The sequence below is a fragment of the Betta splendens genome, chromosome 9 (assembly GCF_900634795.4).
Source record: "Betta splendens chromosome 9, fBetSpl5.4, whole genome shotgun sequence".
NCBI lineage: Eukaryota > Metazoa > Chordata > Actinopteri > Anabantiformes > Osphronemidae > Betta > Betta splendens.
Window position 1 is genome coordinate 19,426,319 of NC_040889.2, and position 16,555 is coordinate 19,442,873.

Genomic DNA, 16,555 nt, shown 5'->3' on the forward strand with positions numbered 1-16,555 from the left:
ATAAGCAGCTAGTGCGGCTCTAGGAAACAGGCATGAAGAATTTGTCTGGTCGGGGCTGAGTAAAATAATATTACACTTCAAAGAGGCCATGTGCACAAAAACATCCAGAGCTGCTATCCAGGCGAGGCCCTCATTTAGCCCTGAAGTCATTCCACAGTCAATAAACAGATAGATAAACACCGCTGATAGACACCTCGGCTGCCACCCTTGAGACACCCAACACAAGCCTGAACTGAGGTGTTCAAACATGACGGCGGAACATATTTACTTAAATACTGACCAACAAATGTCGGCGCTTTCTTTTTTTTAAATTATGGCACACATTAACTCCAACCCCTTAGCCACTGAATTTAATCCATCAATTACCCAGAGAGCTGTTGCGAATTCTTCTCATCGCCTGCAAATTGTGGCTTCTCTCTCACACACACACACAGAGTCTCACGGCAGATTTGCCGCTTGCTATATTTATCTGGTACCGATGCATATTTATTTCTAATTCTTACATGGCTGCAGGCTGTGCCGTGATTCGCCATCCTCAACCAGCATTAGTGGCCCTATAATAGGGCTTAGAATTACACGTGGAACCCTGTTGGAGTCTCATGGCTGGATTTAAGGTGGGATTTATCATGTTCGGAATTATTCACTGCTCAAGCGCCTTTCCTGGCTCCATGAAGAAAAGCGACTCGGTTGTGAGACCCAAAAAGGCCAATATGGAAAACGGGGAGGATGGGAAGGCGATAATAGAACGGGATGGTGCGAGGAGGGGAGCGGAGACACAGGGGGGGAAAGTACAGCGGGGTGGAGGAATGGCAGGAGAAAAGAGAAAAAAGGGATTTTAGGAAAACTTAATTTCAGCTGAGCAGACAGAATATCCCGATGATGAACAAGAGCTATGAAGTTCCCTCAAAGAAATGTGGTTCAGGGCAGCATTAATGCCATCACTCCACTCACTGGTGAAATTATATTTCATGCACATTTAAATGGCTGGATTGAATGTCTAATGATGTGCCTTCCAGAGCGCCGACATGTACAAATCGCGGCGTGAGTGTTACATTAAGGAGCAAAAGGTTGCCATGGTTATCACGGCCGTGCACGTCATCTCCGTGTCCTGAACACCACCGCGTACTAATGTATCTAAACCATGCACTGACACACGTACACAGAGAGATCCTGCAGGCTGAAGTCGTTCTGTCTCTGCTGCTGACACGCATCAGACTTAAGAAAGCCTGGTTCACCTCTCCGGAGAAAGAGGGCACGGGATGAAACACACACACCCCTCAGGGGTTAAAATAACATGCCCGAGGACATGTACACCGCAGACTGCAAAACAGTTAAACCAATAGTGTGAGCCGCTGCGGGGAAACTTGGACAAAGTTGGAGAGAGAAACAAGCAAGTCACACGGTCAAAGCAACAATCTATTTACTTTATATAACACAGATCCTGCTCGGGGTCGAGAGCCCGTCCTGACACACAGCGCGAAGGAGGCGAGGGACAGAGACTCAGTCTGGACAAACTAGATATTACTATTGTTGCAGGCGGTGTGAAATAAGCCATGAATGATGTTGAGTTAGTATCGTACTGTAGTTCGTGGTGGGAAACCAAACACACCTACTGTAAAACACATTCTGATGCATATTTGATGCGTTATCAGTCACTAGTCCTGATGTAAACAAACCACCGTAGTTGGCATCACAACACGTCGTGTGACACCAAGGACTGAACTGGGTCAAGCCACTGAACACGCTTCTGCTCGAGATGTTCTCTCTTTGTGCAAAGCAACTTTCTCTTTGTCTTCTTTTTCCATAAACTTAATAATTGATGACACACGCCTAATAATATCTTTTTTTTTTTTTACTGCTCATTGTTTCACTGGGGGATTTTCTTTAAGACTAATTAGTTCCCCTAATTTTTAATCAGCAACGCCGTGTTTGGCTCTCGTTGGCAGCGGAGCGATAAGGGCTTTATCTGAGCACACCTGCTGCAAGGCTCCGTGCGAGCGGCGCCGCGGCCTCCCGCTAACGGAGCGAGTCACCGGAGCCGACCGTCACAGGCGCAGAACACGCACTCTAAAGCAACCCAAAACTCCACGCTCCGAAATGGAAATACACAGCCGCACACCCGATGCAGCTCGCGCCGCCGTCCTCACCTCCAGCTGCACTAATGAAACATGGGACTGCAGGAGGAGAACAGAATGCAACAGTGAGGAAACAACAACAAAGAGCAGAGAGCAGCTTGACCTTTGCCATCGTTGGCAGCAAACCAATCACTAGCACCCATATCTGAACATGTGCCCCGGGCCAAACTCACTTCTCACACAGAGCAGGAGAGGAGAGGAGGGAAGGGATTTGGTTCAGCCACATGACGGTGGTGAGAATCACTCCTCCCTCCCCACCGCTCACTGCTCTCCTACCTCTCCCAGCCAGAGGGCTTTTCCTAACACCTCCACACTCATTCTCAGCTTTCCACTCTGCTCTTTCTTCATCATTTTGGATTTTTTTTTTTTTGCTTTCTATTGAAGATAGATCTGCGGACAACCCTGTGTGGTTTGGGTAGTTTTTTATATTATTGCTTCACATATTTTAGCGTAGGTAAGGATAGAAGTCTCTGTCGTGCACGTGTGTCTTCGTGATCTAAATCGGCCCTGGGCTTCGACTTGTAGGAGGGTAGCTGGTGGTCTGGATCAGGTTACAGGGCCAGCTGTCTCCTTGGAGCAGGGAACTCCAGCGGACATAATAAGAGCAATGCTGGCGTGCGGTAACGTGACCCTAATCTCATGCTTAATAAAATCAACTCCATCATCACGGCGTCTGTTGACTCCCTCAAATAGACAGACAGATATAAACACAATGCAACACTTGTCCGCGTGTCTAAGTGTTTGCGTTATCAGCGTCCCGCTGTGGGCTTAACAAAAAAAGGACCTTTGTCTTTAATATGGACGTTAGTGGGGAATTGACTGACACATGGCCACAGACTGATGGTGCCTCGCCGGCAGCCTTGCCTGAGACATCATTCAGTCTGCACACTTGTTCAGTTCATTCCAGGATGCACTGATTGTCTATGGTCTTTAATCATTTATAGTGCATGAGATGGATCATGCATCTCTCGACGTCTCTCTCTTACCTCGATGGAGGAAGTAATCAGTTTAGCTGTGACATTCTGTTTTTCTGTGGTTTCGCTGGATTCCCTGTCAATATTTAATTAATTTCCTCAATGCAGAGGGTAAAGATTAAAGCAATGTATATTGGATTATCAAGAGCACAGAAGCCTGCAGACAGAGAGGTTGACTCGCTGCAAAAATCCAACCAATTACAGTGGATTACTAGACTTGTTTGGCTCACACGACGACGCTACATCCCCTTTTATTATCACATATATTACAGTCTGGTGGCTGTAAAGACACTTAGGGAAAATGACACTATAGAAGCTGGCATTGCCATATCTGGAATTTGTTTAATAGACTATGAGCAATGCTAATCCAACAAAATCCAGTGAGACGTGAAACAAAACAATGAAGTCATAAATAAATGACAGAGGAGAAGGCGAGTGCACTAAAATACGCAGAAAAATAAATCAACAGACTGAATGCAGGAATTAGAAAAATCTAATTTCTAGTAGTTGAATGACAATCCTACTCTTCCACATTGGTACAGCTTCAAACTTTTTACAGTTCACTCCAAGTTTACAGATTTTTATTGATTCTGTGCACTTTTAGTTACTCCATACTTTCCTTACGCCTACTCTTTCCCACAAGGCTCATTCACCTCGCGTCCACCTCCCACTTCCTACTTTTATCTCCCCACACGTGGTAGACATACGGCCGCATGCACACGCAGACATGCTGCATGCATGCACGATGCACGTGGAAGACCTGACCCAGACAGAGTGTCGCAGAGCACCCCAGGGTGGTGGTCGTATCGCATGGTGGGGTGTCTGTAGACCCAAACAATCTGACACTTTGACTCTGCGTCCGTCTCTGCCAATTCACCAAATCCGCCAGAAAAACTATTACTGTGCATGCTGCCAATGTGAAAACTTCTTTAACCCCCATTAAATTCAGCCAAGGTCATAGCAAGTGTATGCTTATGCTGGCATGGGATCAAACTAGCCCTATTAAATGTGATTTGAAGCAGGAGGGGGGCTGAGGCGGCAGGAGTGTGGCTGGTATGGCAGGGATCTTGTGTAAACAGCCTGCATAAGGGCATTATTTTCTAAATCCCACTTACTGAGGGCTTAAAGGTAACACTGAACAGCATTATAGCAAAGCAGTGATGCTGTTTTTATGGGAGGGGTTCAAAAGTTCACAGTAGGGTCCATCTGGCCAAAACCATGCTGCGCAGTGACAATAGTCGGGGAAACGTGTGAAAGGAGTCCAGTAACCGTCCTTTACTGGTGTTTACAGGAGGAGTGATGTGGCCCTGTGAATAGACACGTGCTGTACACAAAGTTGATTTGTGTGGTTGAGGCAAACCTTGGACCACTATCTGTTTCCTTGGCTCTAAGGTCATGATTTGCCCACACGTACGGAACAAGGACGCACACAGATTGAGAGACGGAGACACAGAACAGGGAATTAACGGATGTGGACAAACACACGAGGCGATCGCCCACACACACATCTATACAAATCCTCGAACGTGCGCACACAATGCTTTGATTGAAGATGATTAAGTAGCACACATTAATCTGTAGTATTAATGCAGTCTCATTTAGGTGTGACAAAATATCCAGGCAGCAGACACGCAACGTGCTTCATCACAGCTGGCTGCGTCTGAGGCGGCCACCGAGGCTCAGGCAGCAGACAGAAAGGCAGACTCTTCAGTACGGGAGGTGAAATGGAGGGGGGGGGCTGGAGCGGGTCCATCACAGATGCGTGTTCTGGACCCACAGGAAGATGAGACATGTGATCCAGACAATCCCTTACGCAGCATGTGTAGATAGAAAATGTATGGTTGAGTACGGAGGAAGTGTTGGCTTAAAGCACAAAACACTGCCTGATGTTTAAACCGTTCACTAGATCCTCAAGTGGAGATTGTGGACAGTGTTATGTTTGGACAGCACCTATTTTAGACCCTTTTCTAGCAGCGGTAAGGAAAAGGACTTAAACACACCTCTTTTCCTAACAGCTTCTACTCCCAGTTGTGAGCTTTCACTGCTCCAGAGTTGGCGCAGCAGGGGCGAAGCCAGAGAATCCAGAATTCCTCACACTCCTCCACCTTTTCTGTTTATCTCAGCAGGATTCTCCTTATTTGTTTGTCATAGCTTGCCAGGAACATTTGAGCCTTTCAATATACAGTATACAATCAAGACGATTCCTAACCCTGTAATTTGTTGGGTTTTATTTACGGAGCTCAGAGAACTCACTTTACAAGGTCAAGCGATGGAAAGAATAGAATGAAGGATGTAAGGCTGAATGGAAGAAAAATACACAAACAAATAGAGTCTCTGAAGACAAATTTTAATTGCAAACCTTAAAAAAAAGTGACAAAGTAAACACTGAACATGTTCTGCAATTTGTATTGAATCCGTGGAGGGCGAGTAATTTTCCTGCTCATAGTTAGGAACCCTGACTGTCTGCCAATATGAGCCAACTGTTAGGAAGAAGGGGTTCAGTAACCCGGCACTGCTCTGCACAGACAAACAACGCTAATAGCTTCCCTGAGAAATCAACAGCTCACAACGGCAACATCATCTGTGACTGCATTCGCTTCTTTTGGATGACTGAAGGACAAAACAGGCAGGGGAAGCGTGTGCGTTTTAAAAGTGTAAATTAAAGAGGCCGTGATGCAGAAACATGCTTATCAATGTCTGTTATTCGAGCGCTCCGTGCGTCTAGAGCTCAGCCCTGGAGGACGAACGCATTCACAAATGCGGATGGTATTGCGGCACAAATCGGGCTGACTTGTATGCGAGATTATTTGGTGCGAGTCCAAGTGGGATCATAGCTTGTTGACTGTGTGTGGGCTTTCTTTCTGGGCCAGAGTCCATAGCTGTGGATGAACAATGTAACTCTGGTCACAAGGCTACCCCTACACACTGCAACCACACACAGTTAGATCATCCTAACCTAGAAACAGAGCTGGATGTCTGCAAGCGGAAAACAACAAGAAGCACCATGATGGGAATTATAATCACGCAACTTTCTTTTAGACTCGTTTGGGTTATTGTTCAAAAGCATTACAGTAAGATTAAGTCTTGAATGACGGATGGAGATCCTAAATCACGTTTCATTTAAAGCATGTCTGTCTGATTTATTAACATATTACATTGGTGCAGATGGTTGTTGAGGTAACAGCCGCCCACTGGTTTGTAGCTTGGTCAGGTCTGTGCTTAGAGGCGAGGATTACAAGCGTTGCTTTGACCCAGTAGGCTCTAGTTAACCAGATTAGGAATCCTGGGTCATATGTTGCAGCCTTGCTTCCACTAGTGACACTACAGCGTTAAAGACCCACGCACATATACACACACACGGCCCAGGAGCTTACTCTTTAATTCCAGAGTCACACATCACACCACAATCTTCACCTTAATAATATATAGATATAGACAAATGATGTCTCCCGCCTCCTGCCTTGGAAGGACCAATCACCTTAGTTTTTTTTCTTGCTTTGGGTTCTTGGCGAGGTATCGGGCAAAGTATGGTAAGCAAGTGGGAGAGAGAGAGAGAGAGAGAGAGAGAGAGAGAGAGGAAGGGAGCTGTCAGTACTGAAAAACCTCAGCTTCAGAATTCAATACAGTGTCTCATATACAGTTTTACTATGTCATTATCACAGTGTATCAAGTCCACTTCAGGTCTGGAGTTCTGCCAAAATACAGACTTGCTGTCTGGCTATGCCTGTGTGCATTTGTTTGGACGAGTGTGGGCGTATGTGTCCATTGACATATCTCTTGCTCTACATTACTGCATGACTCATGAGGTTCCAGCATTTGGCACAACAAATGCAGCGGGCTAGTATTTTAACTTACACACACTGCAAACAAAACGCTGGTATACAATCATCCGAATGGGTCGATACCAGAACTCCAGCAAATGCTGAATATTTGGAGAAATTAAGGAGAAGAGACAATAGAAGAAAAAGCCCTGCAAGAAACAAAAGAGGAGAGAGGGAGTGTGGGCATGATGGGAGAGTTACTCACCCAGCACAGGGAACATTCTGGTTCAAGGCTGTCAATCAAAGGTGCCCCTTTTAAAACACACACACACACACACTGCTGTTCTTCTCTATCCAAGTCCAGATGCACCTGAAGGAATTCAAGCAACACCAGGAGGCACAGAATCCCAAATGTGTGTGTGTGTGTGTGTGTGTGTGTGTGTGTGTGTGTGTGTGTGTGTGTGTGTGTGTGTGTGTGTGTGTGTGTGTGTGTGTGTGTGTGTGAGAGAGAGAGAGAGAGAGAGACAGAGAAAGAGCGAACCCAGATGTTTCCGTGCCCTTGCCTCTCTCTCTCTCCCCTACTTGCCTGGTGGGGTGTCTGAGGGCCGGGGACGTGTGCACTCTGTTGTGACTAGTACCAGATGTGCTCCATTGACCCAAATCACCAAGGCAGTAGACATGCCACATAGGCCCAAATCTTCAAGACCCACCGCACAATCACACACACCTGTTTCCATTCATGAGCCATGCTGGGAGAGGTGCATCCTGGGAAACGCTGTCAGCTTTTTTCATCTGTTGTTTATGTCTTTCTCACTGGTTCTCATTGTCTAGACTTTCTTCCTTTTTTTGTGTGTCTCTTTTGACGCTGGGATGTTTTGCTTTGGGGGATAAATAGTGCCTAGGAGAGATCTCAAGGTTTTGGGGAAAACAGGTCTAGTTTCATGGTGGATAGATATTAATTTAATTTCCAATTACAAAACACAAGGAGCTGGTACTTGGTAACCAGATATCCTGGGAGGAGGTCTGTTCGATTTGGAACCTTGCTTCACGTTACTGATTTTAAATTAGCTTAAGTAAATACACCTGCATGACCTTAGAGTACTTCAAAGGTCAAAGTCATTCAAACATTTAAAGAATGGTAATTAAATTACTCTTGTTGCTGAATAACTTTAATTTGGTAGCCACACAAATTGCTTCCAGCTTTTGTCTTCTACAAAGCTCCTACTTCAGCTGCGATTTCATATTTTATCAGACAGGACTTGTGGCAACAAACAGCCATTCATTTTCTGAATCTTAAGTAATCATAGGTAATTCTGGCCGTTTAAGTGAGCTCTCGGTTTCTCATGTTGTTGTAGGCGAATACCTGAGGCAGATGTGTACAGAGAGGGAACTTTACGACAGGGGCTAAAGCTAACATAAGCTCTTCTACGCCAAATGAACTTCCTCGTCCTGCTGGCCTGATTTATGAAGTGAAATAAAAACGGGTCCCTGCGTGGTATTACAGGACTTTTCAGAGGGGCAGAGTGGGACTTAGGGCCCATATTTCAGCTGCCTTGAGGGAAGATTTTGGCCCAGGTGGGCCCCCCTAATATGGTTCGACTGAGGTCCATGTAAAGTGCAGCCACAATGCTCTACAATAACTCTTCATTTTGATCCTGGCCCAATGCCAGCATATCTACTACCTGAGTCTCTTTGAAGAGCGACACATTGGCCTGGGTATTTAACCATGCTGTTTGAGGTCTTGGTGCTGGGAGCAGGGAAAGAGAGAGGGAGAGATATATAGATAGCGTGAGAGAGAGAGAGAGAGAGAGAGAGAGAGATGCAGACAAAGAGAGATAGAGAGTTAGATGTAAAGATGAGGGCAGAGAGTGAAAAAGACTGCAGTGGCAGAGGCAATAGAGGCTTGAACTCTGATGAAATAATCCAGTTTGTGAACTCACAGTACAGACAGACAGCGAGATGAGCAGCAGCAAAAGAACAGCAGCCCCCTGGCGACCTGAAGCTCTTTCATAAGCGACCCCGTCCTCCCAAGACTTTTGATTACAAAGTAAACCTCTGTGGCTGCTCATCTTTCATCCTTGTCAATAACTGCAGCAATGTACAGTAGTTGTTCAAAATATTGGTAGCCCCAGAACTTTAAATTGCTAAAATGAAAAAACATATAATACAGTATAACGCTGAAGGTTAACATTTCAAACAACCACCAAGCCCAATGGAAAACTGGCCACTCTTGCAAATAATCTCCTCCTTTATTTAGAAAGAATTAAAGAACTTTATCAAGTCTCTTATCGGCAGCTCCAGTGTGTTTATGCCAGCCAGCCTGCTAAAGAAGAGCAGTGAAAGGGCTCTGCTGGATGGAGCTCTTGGCTTTGATATAGTTTCTGGGCTGGAACTTTGGCAGCATGTTAAATATTAATAGCGATTAACCCAGTTCAAGCTCTGCAGCAGAGAGTACAGACAGAGTTCAAAGAGCCTTCTGCTCTGTGCGGGCACTCTCTGCTCTCCAGCAGTTTAGCCCCGCTATCAGGAGGCGGCTGCTGCTGCACTGCACCACAGACCAGACTGGCCTTTCTCACTTCGGCTCAAATACAGCGTGAGACGAGTGATAGGATACATACAACATGTGTGAACAGTGTGTACAGTGAGGTTCTCAGAGGCTTTAAAGACGTAATTAGCCAATAATGAAAAGGCAGTCTGGCTAAACTCTCTCTCCCTCCCTCTTTCTGTTCGCTCTCTTGTGCTACTATCCCCCCTCTTCCTCTGTTGTTCTCACTTGCTGAACTCCTGATAAACCCAGCCTTTCAGAGCTCCAACATTCCACAGCCTGGCACATTCACCCCCACTAAATAGGCCTGGACACCTCAGAGATCAAACACAATCTCCATTGTGCTGCAATTACCCAGACCTCTGTCTCTGCTCCCCTGCCCTTCACCCCCACCCCAACGCTTTCTTTTACTCTCTGTCTCTCTCTCTCTCTCGGTCTAACGCTCTCCACCCACCCCTACATCTCTCCTCCGTATCCCTCTTGCCCTCTGGAGATGATGGTTCTGACGCACTGGGCCTCAACAAAAGCGGGCTTTGTTTACATGGAGTCTTCAGAGAAGAGTCCAGGGCAAGGGAGTGCTGTCAAAGGGGAAGTGTTGGCTGGATGCTTTGCAGAGAGCAGAGAACCGAGCATGTGTACATTCGTTAACACATGATCCGCTGACCTTTGCCGCTCAATTACATCAATTTAGAACATGTTAACTCTTTGCTAGGTAGGTCAGAGTCGCACTTATGCGAGTAATTTATTCATGGAGATGGTCTGCAGGGCTCCATTATTATTTATTTTTGCTTGATTGTGAGCTCAGTTCAACATTTCTAGATGCGGGTCCTCATTTGTTGCTGCTATTGACGTTACCACAGCGAACTGGTTCATCCTCTTAAATTTTTACAAACTCATAAATCCTGTGTTCAAAACAAAGTGTCCTTCGGGACCTTGGACTACGAGTTATGCAAACATTTCGTTTGTTGGTTTAGGCAAAAGTGAAAGCATGTGCTTCAGGAACTATACTGTAGTTCACAAGGACCCACACAAATGCCAGCTGATTGTACTAATGCTAAATAATGCCTCCACTGCTTTAATCCAGTGTAATGACATCATCACCAGTATCTGTTTATTCAGGGGCTGTTGCTTTGTAAAGTTAAAAGAATAATAAAAAGGTGAATATTTATATGGACAACTTGCAAACTTCACTACAGTCAAAGTAGTACAATAGGACGATCAAGGCGCCTCTACTACGAGTAATCCAAGGGCAAAGGAGGGGTAAAATTCCTGGTGTCTAGCTCTTTCCGCCTGATGACTCTGAAGCGGTGAGAGCTGTGGTGGGAATGCAAGGTCACGCTGTCTGTGTTCTGTCCTCCATGATGCATCTGCCAGCAAGTGCGGCCCCACTGTTAGCCATTATGTACCTATTAGCCTTGATTATCTTCTGATAGCCAAGCACCAGTTGGTTTCACTCACCCTGACAGTCGCAGCACTTTGTTTAACCTTTCGGCTATGGGGCAGGACCCCCCCACACACCAGCCCCTGTCCTACAAAAATAATGAAATAATGAGAAGGAATCAAGCAAAAGAATGCAAGATGCTGCAATATTTCACATCAAATGAAGAAAAGAAATGGCAGAAACACAACAAATGCCTTTTATCTTCTCAACACATTCCTCTCTGTATGTAGCCTGAGTGACACAATGTGGACACTTACAGTACAGTCTGCATTTTCTAGCTAACATCTCCCATGAGCCTTCACAGATCTGCCTGCCAGACATATTCAATTTGCAGCTCTTCCTGGTCCCTGGTCTGCAGACGTGAGGAGTTATCTGAGACAGAATGTGAAGTGAGAGCAGGGACGTGGAGCGCGGCTGGGATAACGTGGAGCCACATGGAACTTGGTTTCTCTGCCCCTACCTTGTGTTAATCTCTCTGGAGAGACAGAGGTGGCCATGTTGGGTCAAAGTATCTACATCAAGAGCTGCAGGCCTGGACAGCTGACCTTGGTCTGGGAGATGGGGGGGTGACAGGAGGGGTGGGAGTTGGGAGCGTGTGTTGGGTTACGCAGGGCAAGGGAAAGGGGAAATGGTGTGTGTTTCAGCTGCAGAGCGATAGAGAAGCAATGTTTGCCAGTACATATATTTGTGCCTGTGCTTTTATCCGTTAGTAAAGGCACACGGTCACATTTAGACCCCAAGGTGTCTGCTATAGCACTGTATATAACATAGCACCCTTCGCTGTGTCTACCTCATGGTGTGCACGATGCCCTTGCAGCTCACTGACCTGTGATAAGGCAGCGGAGAGGACCGGACCCCCACTCAGTGACAACGACAGAGGGCAGGCAGAGGGGGCCACTACACCACCTGAGGTGGAGCTTCGCGAAGCTGGTGGTTTCAGGACAGAACAACTTATTAAAGCAAACGCACAAATCCCCAAACCCTTTGTTCTTGGATTAGATTTTCACCTTTGCACCTGTTAACCTCTGCTGACCACTGTGTCTGCGCCTCCACCCACCCATCGGAGTCAGTCAGGGTCAGGGAAATAAACATCTATTTTGGAGCAGACTGCTGAGTGATTACAAGTTTCTAATAATACCACACCATCCGGATAATAGGAATCTGTAAATGGCCAAGCAGCTGCTGGAGCTGACTATCTTTGTTAATCCCCCTCTCACTTTCCCACTTACTTCCTCCCTGGCCTTTCCTTAGGTTAAATGGCACTCAGTGTTTGCGTTTGTGTGTCTTGCGTGGACCTTTTGCAGTGACACAGACCCGGGGTCGTGAACTCTGAGCTTACGTGGCCCAGCCCCGCACAGATCACAAGTCCATTTATTCACAAGTTTTAGACTCATTCGTTCAGAGTGTGAGCAGGCACACAGTCACAAACATGCACAAACACATACACGCACCCGTCGCACTGCCTCTATAGCCTTTAATCCTTCTTGTTTGGTCAGGGGGGAGTTTGTGTGTAAGGTCCCTGCCCTTTGTATTGATCACATTGAACATATGGAGGACTTCCATGCAAGGCCCTGTCCTCAGTGGAGACGTGTACGAGACGGACAAAAGGTCAATGGTAGCGGGAAACAGACTGGCAGAGGGTACAGTGGGACAAGGCCGGGGCGGCAACACAAACAGGTAGAACAAAATATGAAGACAGACCTTACAGCAGCCAGAGCCAGTGCAGTTTATTGTGTGTGAATGAATAGAACATTTGCTGAGGTCACAGTGGTCCCACCTCAGTAGCGACCTCACTGATCTTCAGAATCAAATGAAATTGAGGATAACCCACGTGAAGCATCACATTAAAGGGATAATCTATGTTCACTAGGTGGCACAGGTGCCATGACACCACCTTTGAACTCATCTGGAGTCACACTCACCTCATCACGCAGTGTCAGGTGCATAGAGGACAGAACGATCGCTACAGGGCAAAAAGCACACACACATTTCTTCCAGCAGATTTTTTTCTTTTGCCGTTGAACAGACGTCACTTTTTGTTTATGCAAAATTAATTATCGGGAACAAATTTGCTTGCATCTCTCATTAACCGGGGTTACGTCTTTTAACCTCCATTACAACATCAAGTCAATTATTCTATTAGTCAATACAATTACATGCAAACAACGGGACTGGCCTGTCTTATCTTTCAACTGTTCTGTGGAGTGAACTTTGTCAGTCTGGTGCAATGAGCTGTTACAGTAAGAAGAGATGTGTCATTGCTATCTGTTCCCTTTTTATGATATCTTGTGTGTTGAACGAATTTGTTTATGCAGGCGTAAATGTTTGCCAGAGGGAAAACTGGAGGTAAGGAAAGGGCAGAGGTACAGTGTAGGAATTGGTGTAGTTCGCTTTAATTAATCAGATTAAGTAAAAAACTCTCAGCAACAGCCTACTGTACCTTATGCTTTCGAGTGGCAGCATCTTATAGGTCCTTGCATTCCGTTAAGCACTTTAGGCTGATCACTGCCCCAGGAGGCCGATAAGCAGATTAGGCCTGATTAAAGTCGTATCAGTGGAATTTGAGCAGGGGACCTGCCAGGACAGACACACTAATTGTTGCAACCCTCCCTCCCCTCCCGTCGCCTCCTCACCCATAAAGTCAGCCCCCTGCCTGTTTATGACTTACCCTGGAACCTCTCCAGATGTCATCCGCCAAAATTCATGTTTTAGTTGACCCATATTCCTTAGTACACATACATACATACATGTGGTAGATGCTACCAGACATGTACACACATACAACATACATACAGTACATACAGTAGCTAGCATTGACCTCTGAAAGTTATACTTCTCGACCTTTGTTGCTTTTGAATTATTAACACAAGATTGTCAGTGGAAGTGTTCAGGGCCTCAGGGGCTCATTACACCTACTCCCTATATATACATGAACCAACCCATAGCACTTTTTTGCTGGGAGATCAATAAATAAGTGGGAATGTATGAAGGGGTGGTAAATGGGTGGGTGAGAGAGCAGAAGCAGCTGCCAGAACGAGGGCAATAAACTAATTAGTTAATGCAGATTTGTGGGTTTGTGCCTATTTGGCTCATCTAGAGTCAAAGGGTGATTGGCTGAATGAGAGGAACCAGCAGGTTTCGTTTGTCTAGATGAACCACGGTGTCACGGATGTGGCGGATCCACATGCACAGCTTGGAGACAGACCGGTACGTATGAATCAGGTTTAATCGTATACTCTTGGTTAGTTCACAGGCGGAGGTCGGTACACAGATGGACGGTCAACAGAGGTACACATAAGGAGCAGGGAAGGCGAGGTGCAAAAGCGTTAGCAGGGTTGGCAACAGATCCATCCAGCGGGCGGCTACGGTACAGACACGCTCTCAGGGGCTCTGCAACGTACAGGTAATCAGGCTTAAACACAAAACATAACGAGTGATTGGAAACAGCTGAGGGGTCACGTGAGTAAATAAGTAAAACCAGAACTAAGGCAGACAGGGTAACGAAACAGGAAATACCAAAATAAGACCGGACACACAGTAAATCATCATGGCCCGACTGGCTAGATGCCTGACAGGTTGACTATCTGCTTGACTAGGTACATGGAAACTCAAGTACCGTTAGATGTTATTTAACCACAGAACCAAAGCCAATTAAAGCTTGAACCAAAAAAAGAATTGGACAAGTTCAACAGATTATTGACTTCTGTTCAGGTGAAATATTGTTTAGCATGTATCGGCACCCTGACCACCTCAGCTGGTGGGCTATGTCCCGTCATAAAAGAGGGTCTGTCCAGTTGTCATGTCTTTTTACTGGGGGTGGAGAGATCTCATTGTGCCAGGCCATGAGAGCTCTCGGATGATGCTGTTCCCATATCCAAACCACATGCTCCCTGTGCTGTGACAGTCCTCCATACAACAGAGCAGTAAAACCCTGGGGGTGAATTCTTAAGTACTGCTGGACCATCTGTGGAGGTGGGCTCAAAGCTGTAGACTGACAGAGTTTGGCCACTGGGGTTGGCTATGACAACCACATTAGCACAATTCTGCTTCTCTCTGTATTACTTGGCTCTGTGTGGGCTGGAAATAGGTTAAGACTAGACCAAGACCGAGCCAGAACAGGCTGGAGTAGGCCAGATCTGACAGAACCCACCATAATGTCCTGGAAATATAAATAACCCTCCCCTGTGTTTGTGTAACCTCCACAGGCCACCTCTGACAGGCCAGTCAGACACAGTACACACACTGAAACATATATTCCAAATGCAGCTGAGCAGGCATCTGTGCATGTGTACACACACACACACACACACACACACACACACACACACACACACACACACACACACACACACACACACACACACACACACACACACACACACACACACACACACACACACACACACACACCACTGTCTCCGGTCCATTTCTCATCCATTGTGTTAGCCCTGCAGCCTGTTATCCTGAACCCAAGAGAGAACGGGTCAGGTTTGGGGCCAGGGAAGGTGTTTCTGATGAACTGGGTGCTTGGCTTGTACAGACACTGTGAGTGATGTTCTCATGCTGGCCTCAAGAAAAAAAATGGGGAAATGAGGGGGTGGTCATAGTGCAAGGAAAGGCTGTCCACGTTTTCTCACCCACTGCTTCGAGTTAAAATCCTATCACTGTAATCAAACTTGGATCGTATGATTTATTAATGTACATGTTTTGTACTGAAGAAAAAGAAACTGCATTTAATCAAAGAGCTTCTCAGCTACCTACATATACTTCAGCATCAGTATATCACTCACTGTATAATCTCATTCAAAATGTACTGTACTATTAGATACAGTTTCCCTTCTTCAGCAGCTTGCTACAAGGGCTCTGCTGTTTGCAGCTTAGCATGAGCTCAGGAAAAGTGATGGTTGCGCAAGGTTTGTTTGACAACTGTTTAGAGGAGTCCATGGAGCTCATTAGAAGAATAGATAGCCAGCCTGGTGGGTACGACAGGAGAGACGGATGAATGGCAAGGAAGATAGCATGATAACAGAGATAAAGGAGGGGAGAAAGAGAGACAGACAGATACACATACGCCAGGAATAGAGCGAGTCACTGCCACCTTTAAAGTGCAGGATGGGAAATGTATATGTATATTCAACTGACAGGGAAGGTTTTCATGAGAGACAGTGGTTTACTAGTAAGAATTAGGTATCGGCAGCTTCGTGGCTCACAGCTTCCACATAAACATACCGTACAGTGTAGACCCTCGTGCTGACCCTCCTTCTGTCAATGACCTACAGTTGACTGTTGTCTTTAGGTGAGGCGGGGTCCCACACTCCAGGGTCGGAGAGCGGTCACCGTGCAAGTGTTTTATCTCAATAGCTCAATTGATAATAAAACAGCCCAGTGTTTCTTTCAACAGACCCTAACAATGTAAATATAGTCCCAGTATGTTGTAGAGAATAAATTCGGATTGTCCAGTGGGATTCAGGCATTTCTGCCCCCCCCCTGTGGTTTTCACCCCTGACGTCATTTAGTTTTTTTTTTATGATGGTGAAAAAAAACCCGTATCTTATTCTTGTTTTACACCCCACACCTCCACATAAGAAATGCTGTCATGCCCCAGACCCCACTTTAGAAGTATGCAAAAAAGCCAGCTGATTCATTGTGGAGCCTCCACTGTTCATTGGTAATGAATTATTTTAATGATGGGGGATTCA

The 16,555-nt window shown here is 46.0% G+C and overlaps 1 protein-coding gene across 19 annotated transcripts in view; it reads right to left on the reverse strand.

Moving 5' to 3' along the window:
- Positions 1-16,555, reverse strand: part of LOC114861926 (uncharacterized) — a 239,509-nt gene that overhangs the window by 41,879 nt on the left and 181,075 nt on the right. For 5 of the 19 annotated variants that reach the window (XR_008695592.1, XR_008695593.1, XR_008695591.1 and 2 more), the window contains exons 9-10: positions 11,683-11,783; positions 10,874-10,944 (exon numbers count right to left, since the gene is read on the reverse strand). The exons of the other annotated variants lie outside the window; for them this stretch is intronic. Coding sequence is in view for 1 of the 5 variants with exons in the window: in XM_055511567.1 (XP_055367542.1) it covers positions 10,874-10,944; positions 11,683-11,783 (172 nt within the window). In the remaining 4 variants the exon portion in view is untranslated. The remainder of the gene's footprint in view (positions 1-10,873; positions 10,945-11,682; positions 11,784-16,555) is intronic. 19 annotated transcript variants of the gene reach the window in all.